General features: G+C 35.6%; 1 protein-coding gene across 3 annotated transcripts in view; it reads left to right on the top strand.

Moving 5' to 3' along the window:
- LOC306860379 (vitamin D3 receptor A-like) overlaps positions 1-1878 on the top strand; it is a 61415-nt gene extending 59537 nt beyond the window's left edge. For all 3 annotated transcript variants that reach the window (XM_079402048.1, XM_079402049.1, XM_079402050.1), the window contains one exon: positions 618-1878. In XM_079402048.1, coding sequence (XP_079258174.1) covers positions 618-871 — 254 coding nt within the window. In that variant the 3' untranslated portion in view covers positions 872-1878. The remainder of the gene's footprint in view (positions 1-617) is intronic.
- Positions 1879-10808: the final 8930 nt, after the last annotated feature.

Genomic DNA, 10808 nt, shown 5'->3' with positions numbered 1-10808 from the left:
TAGCACAGGTATATTTGTAGAAATAGCCAACAATACATTGTATGGGTCAAAATTATCCAAAAATCATTAGGATATTAAGTAAAGATCATGTTCCATGAAGATATTTAGTAAATTTCCTACCATAAATATATCAAAACTTAATTTTTGATCAGTAATATGCATTGCTAAGAACTTCATTTGAACAACTTTAAAGGTGATTTTCTCAATATTTAGATTTTTTTGCTCCCTCAGATTCCAGATTTTCTAATAGTTGTATCTCAGACAAATATTGTCCTAACAAACCATACATCAATGGAAAGATGATTTATTCAGCTGCTTTATTCAATTTAAAAAAACTGACCCTTATGACTGGTTTTGTGGTCCATCGTCACATTAATTTAAGTGATTTTCAATTCATCTTTGGAAGCTGAGGTGAAGCTGTTATCATAACCTTAATGATACTCATAGTTTTGTACTAGTTCTTATCTACGCTAGTCAGCATGGGATCAAGTTGTCCTAAATGTGTTCTTGTCTTAGGACAACTTTGATTAACTTTGTTGATCCACTGCAAATGTTGACCACTATTGTTAACTTTGCATCTCGTTTACGTTATGAATGCATGAGTCTGTTCTCTGCAGATCGGCCCGGCGTTCAGGACCACGCTCGGATCGAGGCGCTGCAGGATCGCCTGTGTGACGTCCTGCAGGCGTACATCCGCATCCATCACTCCAGCAGCCGTCTGATTTACGCCAAGATGATCCAGAAGCTGGCGGACCTGCGCAGCCTCAACGAGGAGCACTCCAAGCAGTACCGCTCGCTGTCCTTCCAGCCCGAGCACAGCATGCAGCTGACGCCACTGGTGCTGGAGGTGTTCGGCAGCGAGGTGTCCTAGCGTCCGAGAGCCCCCCGGCAGCTGACGGGACACCGCTAGAGTGTCACCCGTCACGCCCCGGGGGGCTACAGCAATGCGCACGCGAGGGAGGGCGAACGGTGCACAGGTCTGGATAACGTCTCGGGAGTCCCGCTTTTAAGCTACGGGGAATTCCCGAAAGGAATGTATTAATAATGTATGGATAGAACGATGCATATAAACTAATATTTATATTTAAGAGAGAGAGAGAGAGAGAGAGAGATGGTTTGTATTAAATGAAAACTTATGGCCAGGTGATCCTCTGTTGTAATGGGATTAGCAGGCTCTTCTAGTTCATGTGCGTAGATGTGTGTGTGTGTGTGTGAGAGAGACATACACAAATTAAATGCAATTCAAATTCACAATGGCTCTGTTCCAAAATCTTGTGAGCGCCCTACATAGGCGACATTTCAAGACATCATATGTGACCCTAGATCACAGTCAAAATTAGCGAGGGTTTATTTGTAGCAATAGCCACACATGGTAAAAAAACTGCAACAATGCCACTGATTAATGCCACTGTATGGGTCAAAATGATACATTTTTATTTTATGCCAAAAATCTTTAAGATATTAAGTAAAGATCATGTTCCATGAAGCATAAGTTTCCTACCGTAAATATATCAAAATGTAAAATGTATTTTTTTTTTGCACCCTCAGATTTTCAGCTTTCAGATGATGCATAAATCTTTATGACTGGTTTTGTGGTCCAGGGTTACATATGAGCGAATATATGCGTCCATATCACACTCTGCATGCAATCACATAATGCATTGCAAAACACAAAGTGTGTGAAAAAAACAGGGCATAGGAAAAACTTGAATGTTTCAATCAGTGGCATTGTTGCAGTTAAAATAAATGTGAAATTATGTAGTTTTTATTTAATTTTTTTACCATGTTTGTTATGGGTTTGCTGCTAAACGCAAGATAATTATTAATTATAAATGTACTAATAAATAAATTATAAATTTATATAATATAAAATCAGAATGGTGGATAATTATAATTTATATTATAATTATTTATAATTGATTTACATTTTATAATTAATTATAAATAATCATAAATTATATTATAATTGTATATTATTATATAAATTTATAATCTATGAGATGTTTATTATTAATATTAATATTATTATATACTCATATAATTAAACATTATAATTATTTATAGTTAATTATAATTTTATATATTGTAATTATAAATAATTATAATGTTATTATTATATAATTTATAATTTATCAATTGTTTAAAATTTATATAATTAGTTCTGCAAAATCATGATTATTATTTTCTTTTTTTTTAATGTTTTTTAGAGTGTCACATTGTTACATACCAGTGTCTCTTTCTATTGAAATCCATTGCAAGTCAGGTCAAGCGCTATTTGTATGAGTTGCTGCCTATGTAGTATGTTCAGAATGAGGTTTCGTTCAGAACATTTTGGAGTTTACTGGGTTTTGGGACTGGCCACTTTTACTAACTTTTACGATTGGCCTGGTTGATATATTGATTTGTATGAATGCGTGTATGTTGAGGGTGGATGCATTATAGACATACTACACACACACACACACTTTAAACTGAGAGAGGAGGCCTGACTGTAGGTCTAATGTTTGTATAGATAGGATCTTAGTTGACCACAAGAGAGCCGAAGCGCAGAAACGGGCCCCAGAGAATGCTGCTCAACATTATTTATCATTCATAACAAGGCTATCCGGCTGCTTCGACCTCATATTACCAGGATCTTCAGTGGATTTAGTTCAAGACAAGGCCTTGTTTTACCCTCTATCAGAGATCTTGACATCAAAATCCATGTTTTATACAGACTCGCTTCATTGTAGCCCATCACTAAAGTGCTGGATTTTGAAGATTTTATTATTTTTGTCATGCCATGTCTTCAAATGTTGGGCCTCATCCATGAAACGTGCGCAGAATTGTCCATCAACATTTACATACTCAAATGGTTCGTAATACCACGTTTTTGGAAGAGTCTATGTAAATTGTTGCACAAATGCACCAATTTACATGCATGTCCAAATATTTGTTTCAACTCAACACAGGGAATCTGTGTAAATCATTGTCGCACGATCGAATGATTCACTTGTGGTTTATAAACACACCCCACCGATTTGACCCCATTCCAGAAGTTTTTGCGCTGCTCTCTTGTGGTCATGAGCTGTAAATACCACTTGTATTGCTTCTGTACAGATAGGCTAATACAGTTAATCAGCTGAAAAGAAGCTTGGGAGAAATATGTAAATCTGATATTTTCATATGTTTTGGTGTCTTTTTCTCTCTCGGATGACATAATAAGCTTTTACGACCGTATCTATCCCTGATGCTTTTAGGTGCGAATTCCACATCGAATTTTATTGTTTATAAACGATTATCATGGCTTAGTTTTGTACAGATTCTGAGATATCAAGCAGGTTATATTTTTATTTCCGCAAATCGACGAGACATCTCAACCAGGCTGCTGCTGAGCTGCATTAGCTGTTTTCACGTTCGCAAACTCAACTCAAAACTGGTGCTTTAGTTTCGTTTTTGCTACAACCGCTGCCTCAAACCAGCCAATCTGACACACACACACACACACACACACAGTAACAGTCCGTTCAAAGGACTCAGCGAAGCTTTAACATTGCAGCGGGTGAAACGAGAAAAGAGGGGCTCGTCCAGACGTTGACTGCTAACGAAAAAAATGACGATGCCCTGTTCATCTCAGCTGGAAGGATCTTCAAGAGTTGGATGAACGCCGTCCTCTAATGGCGAAACCGTCTTGTGGACGATAAACTGGATTGCAGATACATGTATGTACCAGTTACGATAAGCTTCGATTGGATTATACTAGTTTTGCTAGCGCTAAAGAACATTGGATGATCAGCCGTTGAGTGTTTTCGCAACTGCGAAACGCCTCTTTTCACCCTCAGATCCAGATCCTGGATCGCTTGCATCTGATCAATAAGGGAAATAAACTGACAACCTCTTCGTCCCGCTCTGGAATTTCGCAGGAGGCTTTGCCCTCGTCACCTCAACCAAGCTACAAGAGAAAGGACCTCCAACCACGAGAGTCCCACCAGTTTTGGGTTTGCTTCATTGGGTGTCAACGGATGGACGTTATGAATGGAAAAACGGGGGTTTCTGCTGCTCCGGTGTCCGTTGATCAGTATTTTCACGAGGGGGGGTTGTTGTGGATGCGTACACTGCAAAAAAATATTTTCTTTCTTTTCTGTTTTTGCCTTGTTTTGTAGTATAAATATCTAAAAATTCTTGAATCAGGATGCATTTACTTGACAAGTATTTGTTATTTTACAAATAAAGCTATCAGCCAATGAGGTAAGAAAAATAAGTTGTTTAGTCTTTGAATTAAGATTATTTTTCTTACCCCATTGGCTGATAGCTTTACTTCTGATAAAATTTTGATATTTGTAGAAAACAATACACAAAGGGTCAGTTTTACTAACATCTTGCGCCAGCGCAAACTGTTAAAATAGTACTGTCAGGATTTATTAAAGAGGCGCAGTGAAGAATTTGCGCTGAAAAGGCGTGGACAGTTATTTTTGCACCTGACCTTATTGAATATTTGTAGGAGTTTACCTTTCAGACGCAGAAGTTATGGGAGTATTAAAATAAATCACGCAACGTTTGCGCTTGTCAAATTATTGGCATTTGTGCCATTATGTAACGCCCAAAAATAGCCTTTCTTAAAATATTTTGCGCTTGAAATGAATGCAGTTTGTTGCTAGGAGAGGCACAGAACAGAGAGTGTGCGGTAGAAGGGAGAGGATTTTTTCCACACGTATTAAGTTATTGTTAATGCCAGAAGAACACATTTCGTTTGCATATCATATTTACCAAGCCATGTTATTTTTAATTTGCTTCAGGAAATAAAAGACAACTTGGACCCCTCAACTAGGAGTCACTCAATACCAGCTCTATCACAACTTCTAGCAAACCTTCATTTTTTCTTTTCAACATACGGTGGCTTCTTTATTTCGTTATTCTTTATTTGTGACGGCTCTAATTTGCACTGCGCTTGGTATATTGCTCTGGTCAATATGGAAATGACTGGCCCAAAATATCTTGTCATTTTACTTGTCAAGTAAATGCATCCTGATTCAAGAATTTTTAGATGTTTATGCTAGTAAACAAGACGAAAATATTTTTTGCAGTGTAGGAGAACATCGTCCGGACTGTCTATGCACTTTGGATCAGTGATCTTTGCATCCACATGGATCATGAAGAGGTTGTTCTTCTCTGTTGGATGTTCTTGGCTGAGTTGATGGCGAAAGATCAACCTAGCGCTTCAGATGTTTGCGAAGCTTTAGGTCGGTCTTGTGCCGCAGAGCTAGACTTAAGAAACCCATCGCTCGTGCTGCTCCTCTGAGAAATCGCCGATTTTTGGAAGCTGCGCGGGTTTCTTGAGTCGAGCTGAAGGATATTTACGTTCATGTATGTATGATGAACGGGTGAACGAATCCTTGATGATTGTCTGAATGCTGATTGTGGACAACACAAACCACCAGGTGCCGTTGTTAACCAAAATGAACTACCTCTCATTCATTCACACTTGTAATCATCACACCATTTCAATGTTTGTTTTTATGATATTGAAGAAGAAGAAACACTAAATCCTCTGCTTATTTATTCCTCTCCGACTCAAATGCTGGACTGTTTACCTCAAAACGTCTTCATAAGCCTGCAGCTCAAACGGTGCTTTACTGCCTCACCAGTGGCCAATTTCTTGATGTGCTACGTTATCTCTGTTATACTAGCAACATGGCGGCTGTGTGCACACAAAATTGGCGCACCTCCCCAAGATGCATGTTGAGCGCTTCCAATAGAAACGCTCACATCTTGGCGCGTTTGTCGTGGGGAGATGCTCTTGCTAGCCTGACCGCTAGTATCCCTCAGTATTCACTATTTCTCATGCAGAATGTCAAAGCATTGACAACCAAGCTAGCTAATCCCAAAGTATCCTCAATAAGCTTGTGTAAAGTATTGTCTGTTTCACAGTGCTATCATGAACACTGTCGTTTAGCATCGGAAAACTGTGTATATCTACATGAGCAGGCATAGCAGTGTTTGCTTTGCTTGTGTATTGAAGTTTGCCTCTGTATTGGTAACGGCTCACAACTCTGCCTCTGTCTCCCTCTAGCTGCTCTCTTCGGCCTTTTCTTGTCTATTTCTCTGCTTCTCTTTGTCCCAATGGTCTGGCCAGACTCTCTAACCATGTGGGAACTCAATCAAGGGTGGCATGAAGCATATCTGACTTCCCTCACATTATTATTATTATTATTATTATTAATGACAACAATAATAATAATAATAATAGTTTTATTGTTAATAAAAATGCTAAAAGAGTTTAATAATAATTAGCACTAATAATTATTATAAATAAATAACATTATTTATAATAGTAAAATATTATTTAATAGTGCTGATATTTTGTTGTTATTTTAAACAATAATAATAATAATAATAGAGTTATTGTGTAGTATTATTTTAAATAATTAATGCAGGTATTATTTTTTATGAATAAATTCTTGTATTATTGTTCACAATATTAATTATAATAATAGTAATAATGCTACTTTTATTATTATAATTAACTTTTAACAAGAATAAAAGCATTTATTTTTTAAATAATAATAATCATTGCTATTCGTTGTTTAATAATAATTAATGATCTGATATTATTATTATTGTTCAATGTTTTTGAACACATTCTTGTATGCACCTGCCAAACATTGCTCTCTATTTTGATTTAAAGAGGCCAGTTTTATCTGGTTTTGACTTGGGCCATCCATGTGGACACGTCTCTTTCTCATCGTCTCTGTTTTCTCCCTCATCATCCGCTCATCTAAAGCCTCACTGTCATTCTGCCATTCCTCCATCCATTATTCCCTGAACTACACACACAGATGTACAGATTTGCCACCAGCGTTTACTTTACAGACTGAACTACTTCTTCAGCGTAGAAGTCGTCTAATGTCGTGTTGTTGTTGTTGTTTTGAGTGACGGAGAGACTGACTGATTACTGCTCAGTGTTTGGACACTATTGAAGCGGATTCTCCACGCTGGCTCCGCTAAACACCTCTGTGTGCCTACAGCCCAAAGCCTTATTTTGGGAGCGTGTCAGGGTTTGGGTGTTAGTTTCAATGCAGTTTGTGAAGTTCATCGGTGAGATCGAGGCTTACAGTCGGACTGAACGCATTTGGAAATCACTTCTGAATCTCAGGCCAGAAACACTTTACTGAAGTATGGGTTCTTGAATGAGAACAAAATGTAGAGTGGGAATTGAATTTGTCCATTGGGAATCGATTGGATTGTTGTCATATGCAAAGAAAAGGGAAGTTATTTTGATTCAAGATTACAAGGGCATATGCATTTTAAAAAAAAGACGTGCACAGATAAACAAATGTGACCCTGGAGCACAAAACCAGTCTTATAGCCAAAAATACTCTGTATGGGTCAAAATTATACAATTATACAAAAATCATTAGGATATTAAGATCATGTTCCATGTGAATTTCCTACCGTAAATATATCAAAACTTCATTTTTGATTAGTAATATGCATTGCTAAGAACTTCATTTGAACAACTTTAAAGGAGATTTTCTCAATATTTAGATTTTTTTGCTCCCTCAGATTCCAGATTTTCAAATAGTTGTATCTCAGCCAAATATTGTCCTATCATAACAAACCATACATCAATGGAAAGATTATTTATTCAGCTGCTTTCAGATGATGTATACATCTCAATTTTTAAAAATGGACCCTTATGACTGGTTTTGTGGTCCAGGGTCACAATAAAAAAAACAATGCAACTTTAACAAAAACCTCAGGACTCAAGGGGAGTCATTTGTGTGATTATTATTCAGCAACTCATTTTAACATGGCTCTTCACATTTTTAGCTCCAACATAACAGCGGATCTGATCTGAAAGAGAAAATTGGTCAAAGAAGAAGACTGTTCATGTCCACTAGTGCGTACATCCATTGCAGATTTCCAAACGCAGCGAAAGCGTTCTCCAGATTGAATCTCTGAATCTGTTCAGTCTGACTGTGATTCTCAGCTCTCAGAATGAACCGAGCCAAAACCACGGGGAAATCTGGATGGTTTCTTAGTGATCCAAACACGTTTGTCCCAAGAGAGATGATCCGAGAGAACGCTCCTGGAATCAGGTGCCTTATTTTCCATATTTACGAACTTTTACTCACGATTACGTGTCACATGTAGTTTTGATTCAAAGAAATGGATTCAGTTTTGATATCACTGATTTAATTTAATAATTGCTTGGTTGCAGGTGTCTCCAAGAACTGAAGGATAATTGATGCAGTTGTTGTTAAAGCAGCACTTTTATCATGCTGTTTTAGACACGGTACTCATCTGTTTGAGACTGATTCACCACCGACACTGGTTTTTTGTCCAGGTTTTCTCTTCAGAATTGCCCTTGTTTACTCGCTCTCATTCAAAACTTGTTTCTTCTGTGAAACAACAAAAAAGAGATGTTTAACCAAAGCTTTCCATACAACCAAAGTGGACTGTTATTTATCCTCCCAAGCTCCAAATTGCAAATATAGTGCACGAATCAACTTGTTATATACGATATGATGGTTTTACGATGCTTTTGTTTGTCCTTTTTGGGAATTGGACGTATAAATCGCAGTCTGCTTGCTTTTTGTGGCATGAAACTTAGACATTCTGCCTCAAATTCCTTGTTGGGTTTCATGGAAGAATGAAAATAATGCTCATCTGGAACAAGAAGATATGCAACTGTTTTTTTGGGAAGAACTATTCCTAAAATGGTGCAATTCTGTGGGTTCTGGAAACCAGAAAGAAATGCATAAATGTGGTCATAAAAGAAGCTCTGAAGTCTTTGTAAATCTTGGACAAATCTGGTCGGTGGTGAATCGTGGTTTGGATCTCTTAAGAACCCATCGTGACTTTCCAAAACACAGAAAGCGATCATGTCACCAACACACCTCACATGATGTTTTTATTTTTCTAGAGAAAAGCTCAAAACACTAATGTATAACTAGCGTTCTTTCATTTTTAACCTGTCCGTCAGTGTAGACCGTCTCATTTGTGTTGATCTCTCTTTCCCTCGAATGTCCATTACTCATTAATTTTGTGCATTTGTTTGTAGTAAATGAGATGTTTTGGAAAAATAACAAATAAACAGCTGTATATACTGATGCATAACCTGCGACTGTCTATGAGTGCAACATTCACACAAACCACCTTAAAAGATTTAACAGAACGAAGAACTGTTAGCAGTTTTATTAAGAAACATAGTAGTATAAATTTAACAATATACTCTAGGAAAAAGACTATATATGTCTTGCATGATGCAATAAATGATGCATCATATGAAACATTGCAAATGAATGTAATAAAAAACAATGGTATAATATAAAAATATACTAAATATCTAAATGCATGCAAATACTGACTCGATTATATCTTTTGCAATATTTTATGGGAGTTGAATAATAATACAAATGGACATTTTTTCCAGGTAAACCTCTTTGATTTCATGATTGGTCCTAATTAGTTCAAGTATTTAGCTGTTAAACACATGACTTGTATTTTCAAATGAGCAAATATCATCATTCAAGATCCTCATTGCTCAAATGCGGTTTCATTTTATTGCATTTGATCTATTTGCATCTGTAAATGTCAATTACGGCCCTTATTTCTTAAAAGCTTTTTTCTCTGCTTCAGCAGCAGTTTTATTCATATCTATATTCAGAAGGCTTTCACTAAAGGGTTTGTTCATATTTAATATGATTTTTATATAATGTTTTATTCAAACATGGTAAAAAATATTTTTTTTTATATATATATATTTATGGGGTGATTAAAAGAGAAATCCAAAATCCTACTATAATGTCAACAGAATCTGTCTCTAACCGTTGGGATTTATGCTCTGGAAATGTATGCAAATTAGAGTAGATTTAATAAGATAATGCCTCATTTTCATATTTAAACATACCATTTCATAAAACTTCTAATTCAAATAATAATCTAAATAAATAAATGTTTACAATTCTCAATGTAATCAATCAACTGGGGAAGTATCTTCAGCCGCCAGAACAAAAACACGAGTTACAACATCCGGTGAGTGTTTCATGTGTTTGCACATTATTAATGCCATTTATGTTTATTTTGAACTTGATTACTGTAACTGGTGCATTTCTCACTGTTTAGAAACAGACCCTGTAAAAAAAAGAGTGTCTGAATATAAATGTTAAACGAAGGATATAACATATACATAATAAGCCTACCTTCTAATATTCTTCAATTTAAATGCAACAATGCACAAAAATATTTAAACTCACGTAATTTCTTTAACATAACTTTTTTGTTTATAACATAAGTAAATCATGAGAAGAACATTATCAGCAATTTACTAGAATTGGTGTATTTGAGTATTTCTATGAATGTGTTAAATGAAGAATATATTATATAAATTAGTACAATACCTGGTAATATAATCTCTTTATTTAACAGAGATGTTCTTAAATTAAGTATACTGATTACCTGATAACTGAAAAATTAAATGTATTCAAAAAAGGATATATAATGCATAACATATTAGAAATGTAATACTTTCAAAAAATTACTAATAAATGTATATATAATCTCACATGTTCTTTATTTAAAAGAGATGCTCTCGTTTATAATCATATGTAAATATCTTAATTACTGTTATTATTGTAGGATATATTATATATTCTTTTGGCAAATTGAATAATACAAAAAAAATATAACATTAATATTATTTTGAAATAGTTACATAATCTTAGAAGTTTTCTTTAACAGAGCTAAATGTATGTACTGTATATTACCTGATAATATTCTTTTGGGAAGACACACACATATAAAACCTATATATATATATCATCTCA

This window comes from Barbus barbus (assembly GCF_936440315.1).
Source record: "Barbus barbus genome assembly, chromosome: 41".
NCBI classification, from domain to species: domain Eukaryota; kingdom Metazoa; phylum Chordata; class Actinopteri; order Cypriniformes; family Cyprinidae; genus Barbus; species Barbus barbus.
The sequence above is the reverse complement of the archived record's forward strand: the minus strand, read 5'-3'. Positions and strand labels throughout refer to the sequence as shown.